Genomic DNA, 20551 nt, shown 5'->3' with positions numbered 1-20551 from the left:
TTCCTGGCTCAGTGCTCAGCAGTTTAATAACAGTGTAGCTGTGAGTGCGGCAGGAGAAAGAATGTATGTGCATTCTGGTCTAAGAAACCGGGGCTGTTGGCATCCTTCAGGCCTGACTTTGGTTAGCTGTTGTCCTGGACACATAGCTGTCTGAACCTCGATTCTGACATGAGGATGAAAACGCCCAAACAATGGCTAATTCAGTGAGATGGTATGAAGCATCCTGCATCCCCACCTGCCTCTCACAGGCTGTCTGTGTCCCATGATACCTATGGATTTGGCTCGATGCACTTGTAGATCACAACAGCAGGTTCCAGCGCCTAAAGTTCCCACGGTATGTATACATCAGCATTTCCTGGGGCCAGGGAACTGAGGCAGGAGGATTGTGAGTTCCAGGCTAGCCTGGGCTACAGAGTGAGACCCTGTTTCAAAGAACAAATCAGACCACTTTTGTTGTTACTGCTTTCTACCTTCCTGGAAAGATTAGAGTAGGTCTATGTTGCTGTTTCAGTGACTCTGCTCCCTCAGCCACCGCCCCCCCCCACCCGTGCTGTCATATAGTGAGTGGCCCCCTCGGGGACATTTCACTTGCCTGAGGCCAGTCCTGTTATACTAAATGGTCTTTGAGTTGTTTGTATTTTTATAGTTTGGATGCATTGGAGGCTGACTGTAGTTTCTATTACATGTTAGGCATACATTTCTGGGGGGGGGGGGTTCCCAGGGATGTCATTCAATTCAGTTGTAACCCACTTGTACCAGGCTCTGAGAACACGAGCCCTCTCCAAGGAGATGGAGGGTCTTTCCTGTTATAGAAGCTCCCTTACCCACATTAACAAAGTCATGTACGTTCTGAGGCCTCCCTCAGCAGACAGAGGACAAGAGCAGGGAGTATGCAGTCACTCAGGGTCACCACTGCAGTGTGTTGGCATTTTTTAAACCTGGCTTTGAAGCTGTATGTGAGCGTTGGGGCCCTCGGCACGCTTCCTCCGTGCAAACCAGAATGCTGCTGAGAGCGCTGCTTACGGCGGACACACTGTTCAGGTGGCTGAAAGCAGGGGGAACAGGGACATGACAAGGAAACGGGCTCAAGGGGAGAACTGGTTGCTGGTTGGAAATTCTTTGAGAGCTAAAGGGTGTGAACCACACTAAAAGCCTCCTTGTGCAGTGGATGGTAAGCACTATGTGTCTAAACCATAGAAGACGTCCCTGAAGCTGTCTGTAACAGCAGAGTCCTTCAAACAACTTATGTAACTGTTGAAGAGACCTGACTGGTAAACAATCACAGGAAAGCCATGCATTGAGAACTGTGGGCAGCTGAAAAGGAGGAGCCTATTCTTCCTGATTGGCTTGCAGTGGGCTCACGTTATATTGTGAAGGAAAATGAGCTTAAGCTGCAGATGTGCACTTACAGGAAGATGACCAGGACTGCATGCTATGTACACACGTGCTTCTGAGGAAGCTCTGCCCCCCACCCCGGGAACCAGGCAGCACTGCTTGTAGTCAGGGAGAGGAGCTGGGAGGGGAAGAGTAGGAGGAGATAGTTTTTCCTTTATATGCCCTTTATATCCTTATTATTTCCTATGGATGCTCAAATAATAAAAAAGATCATTGTTAAATCTGGAAAAGATGAAAGAGCTTAAGCTGTGGGCAGAGATCAATATCTCGGCTGAATGAGAAGGCGGGGATTTTGTGGAGCAGTGTAGACAGTCAATATGTAAATGTTTGCTCAGGCTTTCCCCTCAGGCTCTGTACAGTCACAGCCTGTTGGGTGCACACTCCTGTCACACTGAGAGCCATCATGGCACAGGCGCCTCAGTCTGTGTTTGTAGAGTGAGATGAAGTTGTCTCTGCAAAGTTCCTGGCTTCTGATAAAGCAGGTTCAGTTCAGTAGTAAGGAGACGGACAGCCCCTCTACTTCCATCTCTTTACTCCTTGACTCACTCGGAGCTCAAGTGGCATCGTCTCCACAACACCCTCTAACACCCAAGGACTGGAAAAGTGAGCAAAACCATTTCCTGGTCATATGGAACTATGACCTATTTGGGAAATAGGCAATACATGCATAACTTTAGCCCCGAAACTTACATATACCATTAAGAAAATAAAGCAGGAAGGGAGGATAATGTGTGTCTTAGTGGGAGAGTTGGGAGCCATTTCCGGGTACCTAGAGAAGTCTTGAGGTTTAACAAAACAGAAAAGACCTAAATCAGTACAAGGAGCAAACATGTGAAGGTCTTGGAAGGACACTGTTCTAAGTAGGAACACAGAGCGGGAACACTTGACCACGTCACAGCCCAGCTAAGATGGCGCACAGCTGACGTGAGACAACCCGGGACAAGACCGGGGAGGAAGACAGAGGAGGCTTGTATGGATGCTTTTCAGCTTCCTTGTGCGCATCATCTTGAGTTCTTGCTAAGATGCAGATTCTGACTCACTAAATGTGTGGTGCCGCCTGAGAGGATGTCCTTCTAAGCAGCTCCCTACAACGCTGTCCTTACTATACTTTGTGTAGCAAGTGTGTAGATGAAGGAGCAGCCCCTGTGGTTACATAAAGAGGCTTAGATTTTATTCTCAGTGTGGCAGGAGACATTGAAAAGTTTTAAATACAGCAGTGACCAAATCTTGTCTGACTTCAAAGACTGAAAGGACTCTCCCCACAGAACCTCAGCATCACTAGAGTTCTTATTGAAGGGGCCTCCAACCACTGCACCAGGGTCCACCCCTGGGAATGGCCTTGACACCCCAACCTGGTAACAGCACACCAGCGCTCCATGGTGCTCAAGCCCCCACAGGAAACGCTGCCTGCCTTGGCTGGGCTGAGATGACCTCAGCCATGTCTAGCGTGGGGAACTCTTTGGATATGGACATCCCCCCGCGAAGGCTCAGCAGACATCACTGAACAGGGGGTGGAAAGGACGTAAGAACCGAAGAAAGGAGTGGAGTGAGGTGGGATGCTGTTTCGGAGGCTTGGCAGAGCTGCTGCTTTCTTGACCATACTTGGGCCTGTTTCTTAGCAGACAGTAGGTATGTCAGTATCCTGACATGGGGGGGCTGGCAATCGAGAAAGGGGCCCATGAGGCATGGCCTCCTCCCTGAGATGTTCCAAGTAGATAAGGAAAGCTAGGCAGGAAGGGATTGTGAACCCCTCCCCTCTCTATCAATGGGCAGTTACTGGTTGCTAGGGAGGGAGAGACAAATTCTTTAATAGCATAACCATCCACAGAGGGCTTATGCCTTTGTACATAATCCCTTACCCAGGATCTTGGAAAAAACCATAACAAAACACAATGGGGAGGGGTGTCCAGGGAGGTGGCTCAGTGGACAAAGTACCTGCTACCCAAGTGTGAAGCTGCTCCAGAACCCACAGAAGTAAAAGTTGGGGAAATGTGGTGGCCAACTGGAGGTAGAGGCAAATGGAATCACTGGGGACAAGCTGGGACTAGCCGGGAATCGCCAAGCTCTGGGTTTGGGAGAGGGACCCTGTGTCAGTAAAAGCAGAGACCAAAGGAGGACATCTGACATAGACTGTGAGCATTCCTGTAGGCATAAGTTATTGTGTAATTCAAACGCTGATTTCTGTTCCCCATCTCCCAATCTGGTTGAAAGCCTTGTTTTAAGAATCTCCGGTCTCAATGGTATGTAAACATGGCTCCCCCAAATGACCCCTGATATGCCAGTCGCTGAACAGGGGAGAGAATAGGGCTGGACTTCCTGCCAGCAGGGCATTCAGCTACAGGAGAGATCCAGGAGCCATCAGAAGGAGCTGGAGCAGGAAAGCCACAAAGTGCAAGAATCTCTGGGATGTTTGCTGGAGGAAACCTAATTAGCTTAGAGGGTTGAGAATAGAGTAATAACCGCTCAGTTACTGTGTTGTGAAGCTTGTTAAAATAATATAATAGACTCTGAATTATTTGTGGATAGCGGGTTAAGAGAGAAATTGAGGGAAAAAACACTGTTTTGTAAAAATAACATTAACATGGCCCTGCACATACGTGAACATGAATACACTGGTGCACATATGCCTTACACACACACACACACACACACACACACACACACACACACACACCCTATTCATGGTTTACCTTTGGCTTAATTACAATAAAGACGATTTCCCAGACCCAGAGAGGCACGCATGGCCTGCCCTCACTTGTAAGCGGATGTTAGTTGTGTAGTACAGGGCGACCACACAGCAAGCCACAGATCTCCAAGAAGCGATGTAACAAGGGAGGCTGCTCGGATCTCACTCAGAAGGGGAAACAGAACAGACAGGAGAAGCGAGGAGATGGAACAGGGTAGCGAGGGGGAGCTGAGGGAATGAGGGTGGGGTCAGATGTGGGAGAGAGTGGGAGGGAGGCTCAAGGTCTTGGAGAGAGACGAGAAATGGGCGGGAGAGTAGGGCAGCATCACAGAGACAAGCTGGAGACCTAGACAGGGTAGGCTCCTGGCAAGATACGGTGGCGACTCAAGACTCCTGTAGGGGGCGTCATGGAGACTGGAGAGGCCACCTTCTAGCCAGACAGAACTGCTAGTGGAAGCAGGGGAACACCCACCTACCCACAGTAATTTCAACCCAAAATTTACTCTGTAAGATGTGCAGGGAGCAGAGATTGAGGGAACATCCAACCAATGCCTGGCCCAACCTGAGACCCACCCCCTGGGAGAGAGCCAACGCCTGACACTATTAATGATACTCTGCTATGCTTGCAGACAGGAGCCTAACATGGTTGTCCTCTGAGAGGCTTCACCCATCAGTAGGGTGAAACAGATGCTCAGCTAAATATTAGGAGGAGCACAGGGAGCCTTGTGGGAAAGTAGGGGTAAGGACAGAAAGACCCAGGGAAGATAAGAAGTCCACAAGGAGACCAACAGAGTGGACTAAGCAGGGCTGGGGTGGTGGGGTGGTGTGCACAGGGCTGAAGCACCGATCAAGGCCCATGCGTGGACTGGACACAGGCCCTCTACACAGATGCAGCCGACGGACAGCTTAGTCCTCATGTGGGTCCCTTAGTAAGGTGAGCAGGGGGTTATCTCTGACGTGGACTCTGCTGCCCGCTTTTTGATCACTTCCTCTGGTAGAGCTGCCTTTCCCAGCCTCAGTGGAAGAGGATGCCCTCAGTCCCGATGCGGACTGATGTGCAGGGATGGGCTGCTGGGGAGTGGGCTCCTTTTCTGAGGAGGGGAAGGCGGATAAGGAGAAGAGAGTGGGACCAGGAGGAAAGGAGGGAGGCTACTATTGGGATAATAATAATAATAATAATTAACAACAACAACAACAATAATAAAGACAACTGTCTCCGACTTCCGAAATGAAAGCTGGACTACTCCTCAGTAGTGGAGCATGCTGGGCATATGCAAAGACCTGGGCTTAAGCATCTGTGCCCTGTGGTAGTAAGAATATTTATTTCAGGAGACTGAAAAAGCAGTAGTTTCATATATAAGAAATGGTCAACTTCCAAGTTACAAGCTGAATTTTCCTAACTTTTGATGTGTTTAATTCAGCTTGTGTCAGTGATTAAGAAACGGCCAAATAGGAAAACAAAAGCCATTCAGACCTGTGTCCTGAGGCTGTTATCACAGCACCATGTTCCCAGTCACAAGCCAATAAACAATTAGAAAGAGAAAGAAGTATTGTTTGGATTTTGGAGGTACTAATTGGACCTAACTGTATTTTTTTTTTAAAATAAAGATGTTGGTGCCTATAAAACCTCACAGTGTGTGTAAGAACCAGGCTGCAGTGCCAGCATTAGGCACAAGGATCAAGAAGGGCAGCTTCAGAATGCTAACGTCAGTCTACTCTCACGTGACCATGCCAGAGGATTTCAATTTCCTTTGATTAGTGAATGGCCTGCTTAGCAGGACGGCGCTTGAAACAAGTTTCCAATGGGACTCCTAGGTTAGGAGCCCTGAAGGGCAGAGCAGACCGTGTTCCAGATTCCAGCTGCACCATGGGGCTCTTCTAACCCTGGAGATGTGCTCCTCGACAGCTCACCACCTGCTCCTTCACCTTACAATGAGGCACCTTTACCGGGACTGAAGGAGAAGCAAGCTCGGGTAAGAGAGAACATTTAATAAAGCATCTCACAGGCTCACCACACCACAGTTAGTCACTCCTTAGAGGCTAAGATGAAGACCAGTATTGCCTTCGCCCTACTTAACATGTAGACGGTAAAGGGCCACTACATGTTATCCAGACCTCGCGCTCAGAAGTAGGGTCTTAGCCGTTAGGAGCAGTACAACTCTTTTTGCTTTTATCACACGAGATAATTTTTTAAGACAATCTTGTAGTGTTTTGCTCAAGTGGTGCAAACCAGCCCTGCTTACCTTAGAAAAGAAAGAATACCATCATCTCGCTTTCTAGTTCACTAAAGATGTGTGGTTCTTTGCATTTTTCTGAGGTCACTCCAGGATACAAAGTAACAAGATGAAATATGAGAAACAGTTTTAAAAGAATATAACTGTAAAAGCTAAAACAAAAGTATAATTTAAAAATAACCTTACCTTAAAAAACTAGAGGATTATCATCATCTTCATGTGTATCACACACACTTACAAAAGAACAATCACGTTGAATTATTCATCAAATGTATTCTTAGAAATCTGCGTATACTCAGTTATATACAATAAGCTCATTATTTAAAATACCTAATTTCTCCCAAGAACTCCAAATACATTACAGATGTTGTAAGAATTCTCACAGCAAATCCCTTTGAACAGGAGGAGGGCAGGCACAATTTCATTGGAAAGTTTAATATTTCCCAAGAGGTCTCCATGCAGAAATCTGTTGGTTTTTTTCTTAAGAAAATTAAATTCTAATAACGAATGACAATTTTCTGAGCTTAGTTTCTCTAATAAATTCTTCAGAAAGGGGATTAGTGTCAGCTCCAAGGTGGAGACTAAGCCTCTTTTAAGAGAACCTCAAAGAGGGACAGAATGTCTAGGAATCTTAAAGTAATTAGAGATCTTAGAACACTAGCTGTAACATGTGGGTGAATGTATTTAGCTTTATTATTTATGAATTTTGGGAGATTGTTACATATTATACACATAGCTTTGTGTGTGTATATGGATATATATATATGTATGTACATGTTTTTAAAAATGAACTATTTATGTACACAGATCTTCAGGATTGCCTTTTCTTTATTTAGTATAAAGATTAGTTACTATGGAGGTAGGGCCCTGCACTCTGTAATTCTGTATAATGGAGGACTATTTCAGTAGGCATAAAAATAAGTAGATTGTTAATTTTTTATACTATTTTCAAACTTTTTACAAGTTGAGTTTGGCCGTTTAAAATAATTGTAACTAATCTGTGACCTTGACAATCACTTCAGCCACTGAATCATGATACTTCTCACACACACAAAAAAATATTGTTTTAGTCAATTTTTGAAGTTAGGATAGTATCTGTGGTGTTGTGGACCTCACACGTGTTAGTTAGGCACACTCTCCGCTAATTATAGCCCTGGGCCCTTGTTTTTGTTTTCTTTTGTATTCTATTGCTGTTGTGTTCTGTTTTTGAGACAGGGTCTTGTTATCCACTCGGCCTGATTCCAGCACGCAATCCTCCTACTTTGGCCTCCTAAGTGCTTGTATCACCAGGGCTGGCATAATCATCTTTTTTGGTCAGAGTAGAACCTGGCCATAATCACTGTCTGCTACTGGACTTTACTGCTAATTTGAGCTATTTTCTAAATATGTATTAATAACCAATTTGCCATTTTAAAAGAAACGTTTTACAGTTTATGATAAATTACTCTATTAGGCTCTAGAATCTAGGGTTTAGTTCCAATTTGTTTTACGATAATTTCTATTTTAGAAAGCTATGGTCAGCAATTGTATCGTCAGCCAAAACAGACACTCCTGCTGTATCTGACATCTGATATTATCTAAAAGAACAGAAATGGAGACTGTACAATACAAGCACAGTAGTAATAAAGGTGAAAATTCTACTGTAGAGCATTAAATATATTCAACTAGCAATCAATGTTCAGACATTTCTACAGGCATTTGCACATTGGAAACAAAAAAAACCACACGTATCCATTAGTTGTAAAGAAATAACCACATCCTGAATGCTGGATGCAGACACTCATCTCCTGTAGCACATTCATGAACATTTGTTTTCCCAAAGCACACGTGTGTGTGTGTGTGTGTGTGTATTTTACTTATACCAATTATTGAACAGCACTGGAAGCCTTCATCTTTGGAAAAACTATTATGTCTGTTATGTTAGACCCTTCCTATGAGAGAATTATACATTTCGTTGATCATATTGCCTAGGAAGAATCCTCATGTGAGGCCTGATGGTTTCTACAGACTCAGGTGGGCACTTGAGATTCAAGTTCAGTGATTCTTCACTGAGAAACAGTTGTATTTTCTTAATATTGGCATCTAATTATTGTGAACTAAACTATTATTTCATTGGGAAAAATCTAATGTGATTAAGTTATCAATCACGAGTACCACTAATAACAGAAACAATGTTAAATATAGATGATACTCCAGACAATGTCCATTTTATATCACACGCGGAGGACATGAATACATATGTAACTGTTGTTTCTGTTGTACCAACACGGTAGAAACACTGTGTGGATTGACTGCTGTGCCAATATAATTTTCCCAAAGCTGCTTAGAAAGGCTTCACGAAGAGTGTGAAGGAACACTGGGGAGTACACTGCACTTCCTGAGAACGCAGAATTGAAATTCCAAACTTACATCACGGTGTTGAGACAGTAAGCCACAGAGTGTCACAGCAAGCACTGTGCTCGTGTTCCTTTGAGAGTCCATGCACTTCAGCAAGTCCACGTGGTTTAAAAGTTACTGAGTGTATGATCCATTTTGGTAACAATTTTGTGTTCACCCCCCAATTGTATTTTGGCTATAAAGTTCTAGAATTAAAATTGAAAAGTCCACAGATTCTTATTTTAACAATATGGTAACTTAGGTGTTTATTATGAAAATAATTTAAAACAATGTATGAATGTTGCTTACTATCATAAATATGTACGTACGTATGTCTGTCTGTCTGTCTGTATGTATATTAATCTTTATATAGATGGATATGTACCTTTAATGTACATATCAAAATCAGAAGTCAGGTGTCTGGATCCTGTCACCAATGATAATCATCAATATTTAAGCACCAAACCCTTTAAAGTGTAACTATTCTGGCTGTGAAAAGCTAGCAGCATATAAACCAAGGGTAACTTAGTGATGAGCTGCATCACTAAATGCAAATGTTTATGGAAAATCTGTACCATTCAAGAATCCTAAAGGAGGGTATCAGCCACGGAGAATGTGGAAATTGGTACGCTGTGGCAATGCAGTTAAAAGACTTGATTCCCAATCATTAAATAACAACAAAAAAGTGTTTTTTCCTAACACAAATCTAGAGTATAGAACATTACTCAGTATATATTATAAAATGGATATTGTGTGTGTGCGTATGTAAGAATACGTGGCAATTATCTCCAAATTTGTAAACTGCTCAATGGATTTGGTTTTCAACAGGACAGAGAACAAATACCCTAAACAAGTCACTTCCTGTTTCAGAAATCACATCTGATGATTAACAAACAGCTTGCAGCTTAGAGACGTCTTTAAATATCACATGCATTTGCAGAGGCATGTTTTCGCTGACTATATCCTTTTAAAAACAAACTGACTGAGTAAAAGGTTTGAAATTTTATATTAAAAACAAGGACGCGTTCTCTAAGTTGAGTAAAGCTTTGCAGGATAAGGCACTCTCTGTCTGCATGACCTTGCTTTCAGCCCGCGCTCCCGTAATAACTAACCTGCAACATTATAGTCAGCGTCAGCGCATCCCTGTGACGAGTCAGAAGAATCTGCCCGTACAGAGTGCAGCTCTTGCTCTTCACTCGCTAGAGAGAGATGAGGGGGAAAGCGGGTTTTTCTGTGCAAATAAGGATGAGCAGCCGTACTCTGGGATAAGAGGTGGCATTGAAAAGACTGGGTGTCAGGTTATATATAGTCGTGAACTAGTTGTAGCACTGGTATTTAAATTCTGCTTCTCTAAGAAGTTTCATTAACAAGGTCAATAACTTCTATTTTTTTTTTTCTAGTAAGAGAATAATTGACCCTTCACTAAACACTTAGGAGAATGATAGCTTTAGCTTCTACAAAACTATTTCAAGTATTCATTATCACAGTGAAAATGTGAGAGCAACGCTGGAGAGAATGATCTGGAAAGTCCTTGATGAAAAAGGTAAGGGCACTAAATCAAAACATACAAAATGCTTGAACGCATTTCTTTATGTGGTATGAATAGAAAGGCTTTATCCATAAAAAGTTAGAAAAATTAAGAGAGATGACATATTAGTGCACCTTCCCACCACAATCATATAAAAAGTGCACCTAGCACACTGCGACGTCAACCTACACAATAGAAACACCTAGATGTGGCAGACGCCTTCTACCTCTGCACGTGTTCTCCCAGGAGGAGGTTTACTTTTTGAGTCACTTTTTAAGAGTTTTATTTAACTGTCAGCCTTATGGAATCGTCAGTACACCCAGCTAATGGGGACCCACTGTGGCTCCATTCTCAGCTTCTCGATGGCAGTTTGTAATTTCTCAAAGGCTCTGTCTAGATTGTCATTTACGATGATCAAGTCAAAGTAGTGGTTGTACGCTCGCTGAATCCGCGCGCTTTCATCCACTGTTTTCTTCAAGTCAGAGTCCTGTGAATGTTAAAATAAAAAAAGTTTGCATGGTAATACGTACTGAGAGTTAAGCAATAAGAGGGTTGGGTATTTGCTGGAATTCCGATGATATTCTCAAAATCCACCCTTTACAGTGCTGAGGGAGGTGTTGCCAGGTTCTGTTCGCGCTGCAGTCTTCCCATCTACTTCCATGGTTTGGGAGCACCGTATTGCAGGCATTAGAATGAAGTCCCTAACACCATTAGGGCGAGGCTGAGATAATGCAGGATTACTATAGGAGGCTGACTCCCAGCTGACTTCTCTATCACACCTTCCGAGAGAGCATTACCTTATGGCCTGTGTAAGCCTGGGATCCCAGCCTGCAGCAGCTATTCAACTCGAAGCCAAAATGCTTCCTGTCACTTAGAAAGGCAGAGGATTTTAAAGGTGTGATGACTCTAAGCGACACTAAAACACACAGCCATAGCCTTTAGCTTTATTTCTGTGAGAGTGCTGTTTGCATCCCATCAGGTCTGCTGGGTGGTTTGGAACAACACAGGGAGCGGAGGGTCTAAGTAATGGGCTCCGCATGAGCAAGGAAAACTTTCCATCAACTCCCACTACTTCATATGTAATTCTACACATATGAATTCGGATCCTATTAATGTCTGTAAAGTTTTGGAATCAGTAGATAACAGTGAAACAGAAAAAGGTCCTGTGTTTTGGTTAAAAAAAAAAAAAAGGCAAACGAATGACAAACAGAAAAACTCCAACTTGTAAGTACTTTAGAAGACAACACAGGTACAAAGACTTTTAAAAGACCTACTTTAGGTAGAGTGATTAGAAGACTGAGAAAATGACACTTAAGGAAGCAAGAAAGCTCCAGGATCACACAGGATGTAGATGGAATGAATATATATATATATATGTATATATATATATATATATATATATATATGTATGTATGTATGTATGTATGTATGTATGTATGTATGTATGTATATTCCAATACTGATCCACTTAATTTTATAAAAGAAAACTTATTCTGTTTTAAAGGGACATGAAACAATATAAAAGCAACATCATTTCAAATCCTAATTACATCAAGCCACTTCTTATTCTATAGTACTTCACACAGTGCACAGCCTTCCTAAGTATGATTCAACGGGATTAAACATTATGAAAAGAAAAGGGAAGACAAAAAAGTGTTAACTTGGAAAGAGCCCCCTACCGTCAAAAGCTTGGTGGTGATTCCTGCATCCACTACAGCCTTGTGCATGGCACGCAAGGTCTCTAGCTCTGGAGCAGCAATAAATACCACGTAAGGCATGAACTCAGATGTCCTCAACACTTTCAGTGCCTGTACAAAGAGTACAAACCAATTTATATCATATTAGAACTTGGAATGTGCTGGCTGTTAGTATAAATCAAAGTCTATCTGCCTCTTTCCTAAGGTTAAGGACAATCTACTGCCCGTGCCCCCGGGCATTACTCTATACAGCACCTTCCCTAAAACACCAACCCATTTACTTTGTTGTAAAATCAAGTGTTATTACTACTTCTTTACTCTTAAAGGAAAGTATATAACTTAGTGATCCACATACATAATCTTTTGTTAATTGTAGAATTCTCCCAGTATTGAATATTCATTCATAGTACAAAACACTGTGCAATATCTACAAATAAAAAATAATTCCACAGAAAGTGATGACAAGATTTTAAGAAACATTAATAAAAAAGCTAAATCAAGAAACCATTAAATTGCTTTCTAGCTATTTATAGATATACCAATATATAAATGCCACTCGTGGCCTCAACCAGAGAAGCCTCTTTTCTAGTGAACAGTGGTGAATACGAACTCATGGCTGTCCACGGTGCCGAGAATAAGTGATGCGGGAGCATTCAGCCCCAAACGAGAGATTTATATACCGACTGCTCTGAGACTCAGGGAACACTGCACAAGAAGAGGCAGGACGTAAGGACCAGAAGATAAAGAGAAGGGCTTTGAAATGCATCTTCTGAGCAAGACGCAACCACTGCAATCAGGCCGGGCTGGGTCCGCACAGGAATGGGCTCCTCAACAGTCAGGCATGGGTGGTGCGAGGGCTCAGGCGCTCATGCCCCACTGCTGAACTACATCCTCCTGACAGATTAGGGAGAAGGGGAGCTGTTGCCTTTAATTGTGCTCCTACTTGCTCCCAATGGACTCTAGTGAATAGTCCTAACCCTATGTTCATACAGATGGCCCACGTTAGACTAAAGGAGTTATAGAACAAGGCAAAAGTCACCAATCTGGGAACGCTACTACTTGTGGGAATGGGGGGTGGGAAGCTGGTGGGGATGGAAGGGAAGAGAGGGTGCAGGAGACAAGGTTCATCAATACATTATTCACATGTAAGAAACTGTCACAGAGCAAAATCAATAAAAGCTCAAGAATCTACATAAAACCATTTTATCTATGCTAAAAGCAACAAAAATAGAAACTTACATTATACACATGTGTACTTAAGGCATACTGACATGACTAAAAAGATATATATACCAAGTTATTATAACCTATCTCTGAGTAGAAAGGGGAAGTTGAAGTTGGGCTGAGTGTAAAAGATGGGAAGAGATGAGCAAAACAAAGTAAGAAGTGAGTGTAAAACGAATGTTTTGTTTCCATGCGTCTGGGGAAGTAAAGAGGGAATGACTTCATCGTGCTGTCATCTTGTAGCCTTGAGTTTTAAGTATAAAATTCCCAACATTAAGACTTGGACATTACTTGATCAAGTAAATACTTCACTTTGCAGGTTCAAGCACATGGTTTTACCCAAGCCTTGGTTGTCTGATTGACATTTATTTATGTATCTAGCTATGGACTCGTAATTTAGTTGAGAAAGAACCACATTTCTACCTTGATTGAATGCATTTCCTGCATCCTACATACACAGATAAAAACTCCCTAGGAAAATAAAAATAACAGCTTTGGAACTCATGCAACTCACTTGTGGATTGACATCCAGAATGCAAGTCCGTCCAGTCTGGACAACTTCGAGAATAGAGTCGATCTTAGTTCCATAGAGATTTCCTTCATACTCCCCGTGCTCCAGATACTTTCCAGCTTTAATATCTGCTTCCATCTCTGATCGGGACACAAATTTATATGCCTGTCCATCCTTTTCATCTTCTCTTGGCTTCCGTGAAGTAACTAGAATGAAATAAGGTTGAAAACTTGCACAAAGGGGTGTGGTGGCGCACGCCTTTAATCCCAGCACTCAGGAGGCAGAGGCAGGCGGATCGCTGTGAGTTTGAGGCCAGCCTGGTCTACAAAGTGAGTCCAAGACAGCCAAGGCTACACAGAGAGAAACCTTGTCTCAAAACAAAACAAACAAACAAACAAAAAAAACCAAATGAATGAACCAACAAAATAAACCAACCAACCTCAACCAAACTTGCACAAAGAAATTGTAAATTGTAAAAAATAGACTCAAAGACACAGGGATGCGTTTGCATGGTTCACTCAGTGTAGTGATTTAGCTAAACTGGTCTGTCTCCTGGCTTTGGGCCACAGCCATGTGTATTTGTTTATCTACTGTCCATGTTTCCTTTCCATTAAAATAGTAGCTATGACACAGACTGCATGGCCCTTGAGCACATTTCTAATTTAGAAGAATGTTTAAAGGGATGGTTCCCAACATAAAGTTTGTATCAAAAATGTGGTTTTTAATTCATCTGGAAACTTGAAACATACTTATTTGCAAGTTCTTCTGTGTTGCCATTTATGAATGGCGCACTCCTTTTTCTTCAAGATTCCATTACAGCCTGCCTTTCCAGCTAAATGTTTCTTTCTTCCTTTTCTGTTTTTGGTTTTTAGAGACAGGGTTTCTTTGTGTAACAGCCTTGGCTGTCCTGGAACCCACTCTGTAGACCAGGCTGACCTTGAACTCAGAGATCTGCCTGCCTCTGCCTCCTGAGTGCTGGCAGTAACGGTGTGCACTACCACTGTCTGGCCAGCTAAATATTTCTTAATTGATTACCCAAAGGTGAGCAAAGTTCACCCATTCTTAGTTAGTAATAACTATTTTCTGGAGCAATTCTACCCACAAATTAGGATATCTATTCTTTGTTTTTCCTCAATAATTAAGCTTTCTTTTGGCTTCTTGCTTTCTGATATTCCCAAATGCCAAATATTTGATTTTATAAGCAGCATTAGGTCTCTACTCTGACCTATGGTTTCTAAATCAGAGTGAAAACCCCAATTCCAAATCCAGTGGTGGGCGGCCCTTTTATGTGCACTCAGATCTATGGATGCTTTCATGCACGCCATACTGACAACTTTGTTGTGCTGGGCATGGGCATGAATTCCACCTTTCAGGTCTCTACAAAGTCACTCTGCCAAATTGAACAGCAGCTTTGAGGAAGAGAAATAATTTTTGCAGTATTTCAGGTTAGCCTGAATCTAAGCTTGACTGAAGTCTACCTTTGTTAAATAAATGGAGAATATCTGAGAAATCATTAACTATTGTTAATTGTTAACATTGTTAAATGAGCGACATAAATAAAAATAATAAACTTTTAAATTATGAATAACGAGCATAGCACACCAAAACAACTTTTAGAAGAAAATGAAAACAAACTTTAAACTCAAGGTAAAGATCTAATTTCCACTGAAGCCATTATGTACATGTTGTCTTCTGCTGTTTTAACTAATTTCAAGAATCTTCAGGATGGTCTGATGATTTTCCACATTAAAAAAAAAATCATGTTTCTGGAATTTCACCAAAGATCGATCTCATATGACAAAAGCTCCAAAAGAATTTTAAATCTCCCAGGTAAGCACATACAAGGACTTGGTTAAGTATGTAACTCTGATTTAAAAGCCATGTCTTCTGGTGAAGCCCTGTTTTGAAACTATCAATGTGCTGCTTGAAATGAGTATTAGATGCACGTGCACACGCACCACATCCTGGTTCATTCAGAGAATCCCAGGTCATAGCAAGATGCTTCCAAGTGATTTTTGACTATAACTCCACTCTCTACTGGACATTCCAACAAAGAAAGAGAGAAAGGGGCAGAGAGGCCTAGAAAACCTAAAGCCACTGCCACCCACACGTTTCAACTCTTGTTTCCTTTTCAGGTGAAAGCGAGCAGAACAACTGCACTAACTCTCCAGGCTTCTTACAGCACAGCTGCACTGCCCGTGACTTCTCACACTGCCCGTGACTTCTCACACTGCCCGTGACTTCTCACAAGTGAATCTCTTTCTTTCTTCTTATTTTGGTTTTTCCGAGACAGGGCTTCTTTTGTAGACCTGGCTGTCCTGGACTCACTTTGTAGACCTGGCTGGCCTCGAACTCACAGATCCGCCTGCCTCTGTCTCCCAAGTGCTGGGATTAAAGGTGTGCACCACTGTGCCTGGCACAAGTGGAATTTAAAGACAGACAAAATTCTAAATTTCAGCAGTAAAGAGTCAACAAAGAAACACTTCATGTGTTAACCAAGCCAAAGGCCTCAATACTAAAAGCAAAATAAAGCAAAACAAAACAAAGCAAAACAGGATTTATAGTTTATCTTCCTGACAACAGTTTTTCTATCTTGTTTCTATAATATACTTAAAAATTATAATAAATCACCACAATGCCATGAACCTCACCTGACAGTGTGCACTACAGCAGTGCCCAGGAACAACCATGCAATCCCACTCTGTGGCCAAGAGGCACTTTCACTGCCAGGTTCACTGCAGCCTTACCCAAAGGCCCCAAGGCAGGGACAGAGCTTCAAGTGCCCATCACTGAACAACAGATTTTTTTTAAAAAATATGGAACTTTAATATATTTATATTCTTATATAAATAGAAACTACGGATGACATTAAAATTTTCATCATGGTCAACTCTTCACAGAAGTTATCATGTAGACATGTTGAAGTAGATCACTCGATAGCATGAAGTGCATCCACACTGCAGCCAGTGAATCAGCATACTATCTACCTGCAGAGTTTCCCACCATTCCAAATTCTGTGTTCCTTAACTAATTCCTCCTCCCCATTATAGTACCCCCCCCACCACCTGAGTGGTTATGAACTTGTACACTGTGGTTTTAAGTTTCTCCAGTGCTTAATGATGTTGAGCATGTTTTCATGTGCTTGGTGTCTGTTTCTGAATTGGGACTTTTGTTTAACTTTAAGATTATGTTTACGCAGAAACTCTAATGATGTGATGGGGATTCATTCATTGGTACATGTTTTTGGGCATGCTGTTACTACAGAAACCTGTTCGAGGTAGTAGGTCAGAGAACAGAAGACAAACAAGGTGTTTCCTTGTGACGTACCCTTCAGGAAGCAGACAGTGAGAACTGAGAAGCAACAACTCAGGTGTCGCCACAGCCACTAGATAACTGGAGAAGCTACGTTAAGTTGAACGGTCAGGTGGGGCGGCTGAGGTTTTCCTTGAATAAAAAGGCCACTTCAAACATCTGAAAATATGAAAGGTGAATATTCCAGGCAGCTGGACGAGTGAAGGGCCAAAGGCATGAACAGTGAATTGGAGGATCGCGAGGAAAAGACTAGTGCACTAAGCGGGAAGTGGCAGAGTTGTCTGTGATGCTGTAAGCACAGTCAGGGTTAGGAACTTTGAATGCTTTCCTTAAGCATAAATAGAGCACTGAACGGAATTTTAACTTGAGTCTCAGACTTCACCTGAATCCTAGCAGATGCTAACATACTAAGTCATCCTGGTCTTGGGGTCATCTACTAAATACTACTGTCTGCTGTATATCCAAAAAGGAGTCAATAAGTTGTCAATCATAGGTTTAAGGAGAAATGCATTGTTTTCTCTTTTCTTCCCACACAGTATAATTATTTTCTCAGAAGAATGCTCAAGGCCTATGGTGACATGTCACAGCAGTCAGGTGATCTGTATGCTAGGCTAATGCATGTTCATATATGCATGTCCAAAAGAAAAGCCCACCTTCCTGAATTGTTCTGAAGGTGCTCTGCACGGAAAGACAGTAAGAGGAAGCACACTGGCTGCCCCTCTGTATCTATGAGCTGTATGCCTGTAGAGTCAGCTACCCATGGATGGGGAAACTCAGGAAAAGCAAAACTTACCTGTACTGACTATGAACAAATTTCTATCCCTGTCACTGTTCCTTAAGCAATATTGCTTCTATAACAGCTATTTATAAACCATTTAACATGATAGGAATTGTAATAATTCACATGACTTAAACATCCTTAGAAGGCTTTGTGTGGGTTATATGCAAAATTCTATGGAACTTGAAATATTTGTGGCTTTTAGTATTTTTGGGAGTAGAGTGGGGTGTGTGTGTGTGGTTTCCTGGAACCAGTTTAGGGAGGATTGCAGAAGCTATGGTATAAAAGTTTGTGGCAAGGCTCCAAGGGAATAATTAGAAACTCAAATGCCCTTTGCTAGAACAATTTGTATATGAAAATCTCCAACAACTCTAGAAAGTGCTCTGAAGAGTCACTCTTTGAACAATCAAGACAAAGAACTCCAGCAAGCAAGATGGTATGCAACACTACTTTCTCTCTCCTTTCTGCACTCACTGCTAACAATACAGCCCACAAGGCACTAAAGCAGCAGAGGCGGACGCAAACCAAGTAATAAAACAAGCCACACCTCAACTTTCCCAGTGCAGCTCAAGAGAGTTGTGAGAAAGGTGGGAGTTGTGAACTAGAGTCATGGCTTCAGTTTTGATGGGGACTAGCCTTTTTTAATACCTAAAAATGAGATTTGTTTAACAAAATGACATCATTATGAAAATGGAAGTAGCTAGAAGGTTATGGACTCTCCGAGAAGCCTGAAAGCAAAGAAGGGAAAAGGAACACAGAGCCCCAGAGGCTTGATAAAAACTTAGTTCTTTCCTTTCTGAGCTCAGTCATTCAACAAAGCAGTTTTTACCAGCTTGCAGAAATAATATGTGTCAGACACTAGGAAATAAAGCTTAGCTGTGTACTCAAACAAGGTGAGAGTAGTCAGATGTTCCTCCAAACTGAGGCAAAGCTCATATAGTGTTCAGTTAGTGACAGAAGCTTAAATCACGGATGAAAGTTTGCTGAGAGTAGCTGCACTGTTTAAATGTATCACTCAACAGATTGCTCAAGTGTACACTATGGATTTGCAGTAGAAACATCTACTAAATGCCACAGTAACTAAATCAATGACCACCAACATTAGCATCAACAATAGGACACAAAGACAAGATGCATCTTTCCTGATGGATGCCTGAAGGACAAGAAACTGATTTATGTATTTCCAATAATGCAGACCTGAACTTGGGAGGAAACAATCAGGAAATTCACAGAGGGACATTTATAGTATCAGTAATTATATTAAGTGAATAAAACTCTAACTAAAAGGAAGAGAATGGCACAAGAGATTTAAAAAGGTGATCGAACTATATGCTGTTTATGAAAGACATTTTACTCTTGAAGACACAGGTCTGTTGGAAGTCAAGGATGGAAAAGACATCCATGCAAGCTGCGACCCAGAAACACATTCATATCGGACAAAACAAACACGGAGACAAAGGTACTGCTGCAGACAATAAAGAACACTTACAATGACCAAAGGGTCAACTCATCCAGAAGTAAGACGTTTATAAGCATAGAAGCACCAGACAGTAGAATCTCCAAATACACAAAGAAAAACAGAGATGAAGCAAAAGGGAGAAACAGACAAGTCAGCAAAAGAGCAGGAGACGTCAGGGCTTCCGTGATGGTGAAAATGAGCAGAAGGTCATAGAGGAAACGGAGACCTGAGTAGCTGCACAGAACATATCGACATAGCGCCCCAGTCACCAAGAAAGTACAAGAGCAAGGGACAATCTCCAGGACAGATTATATCTGAGGCCACAGGAAATCCCAAGGAGTTTATGGGGAGTAAAAGTGATGCATGTTCTCTGGACACAGTGAACGGAATTATCACTAACAGGGAAACCTAGGAAAACAAAAAAGTGTGAAATTAAATAATATAGGTCAAATAGGAAGTCACAAGTAAGATCAACAAATACTCTGAAATGAAGATGGAGCTGCTGGAGAGTAACAGTCACTGGTGGCTCTGGGAGGTGGGTGTGGAGACAGAATATTCTTGTCCCTGCCATCATAGTTGAGGAGGACTCTGAATCCCCCTTAGAAAAGTGCCTCAGCAGAGAAAAATTATGAGCACCATGGTAAGCTTCAGAGGCAAAGATGCTGGCTGAAGCCTACTAACAGCTTCCATGCAAAGACTTCTTAATAAGCCGGGTTGGATGTGGTAGCGCACACCTTTAATCCCAGCACTCTGGAAGTGTTCACCCCCTCTGGACAGCGGTGTGAGTGGAAGCACGTTGGTGCCACTTTGCTTTCTGAGAGTGTATTTATTGTTGCCGAGACAGCTTGTTAATATGACACACATATCAACTTTAAAAAGATTAAATAGTTCAAGGGAGAAAAATCCATTAAAACAAAAATGAAAAAAGAATGGCAGGTGCTAGACAGTGGGAATCTTTGTTCTTGCACAGGCAGAAGCAACACTTGAAAAAATGGTGACACACCAAAAGTAATCCACAGGTTCAGTGTCACCCCATAAAAATCCCAGGGAACTAGAAAACACAATCCTTAAATAGAGACAAAAAATTCTGGATATCCAAAACAAACCTAAGTAGAAAGGTGGAGGGACCAAATTACTTGATGTTAAACTATACTGCAGAGCCACTGTGACCGAGACAGCATGGTACTGGCATAAGAACAGGCAAAAGAATAGAGCAATACACCAGAAATAAACCCACATAGCTATAAACACCCAATTTTTGATAAAGGTGTCAAAACATACACTAGAAAAGACAGTTAAGTAAACGGTGCTTGCAAAACTGAGTATCTATCTGCAGAAGAATGAAAGAGAA

General features: G+C 42.1%; 1 protein-coding gene across 6 annotated transcripts in view; it reads right to left on the bottom strand.

Moving 5' to 3' along the window:
* Window positions 1–10442: 10442 nt before the first annotated feature.
* The window catches only part of Pals2 (protein associated with LIN7 2, MAGUK p55 family member), an 89210-nt gene continuing 79101 nt past the window's right edge, over window positions 10443–20551 (bottom strand). For all 6 annotated transcript variants that reach the window (XM_051152395.1, XM_051152399.1, XM_051152398.1 and 3 more), the window contains 3 exons: window positions 13655–13857; window positions 11899–12027; window positions 10443–10706 (listed from right to left, as the gene is read on the bottom strand). In XM_051152395.1, the coding sequence (XP_051008352.1) occupies window positions 10530–10706; window positions 11899–12027; window positions 13655–13857 (509 nt within the window). In that variant the 3' untranslated portion in view covers window positions 10443–10529. The remainder of the gene's footprint in view (window positions 10707–11898; window positions 12028–13654; window positions 13858–20551) is intronic.

Source organism: Acomys russatus, chromosome 10, assembly GCF_903995435.1.
Source record: "Acomys russatus chromosome 10, mAcoRus1.1, whole genome shotgun sequence".
In the NCBI taxonomy this organism is placed as follows: Eukaryota; Metazoa; Chordata; class Mammalia; order Rodentia; family Muridae; genus Acomys; species Acomys russatus.
Note: the sequence above shows the minus strand (reverse complement) of the source record. Positions and strands in the feature narration are given on the sequence as shown.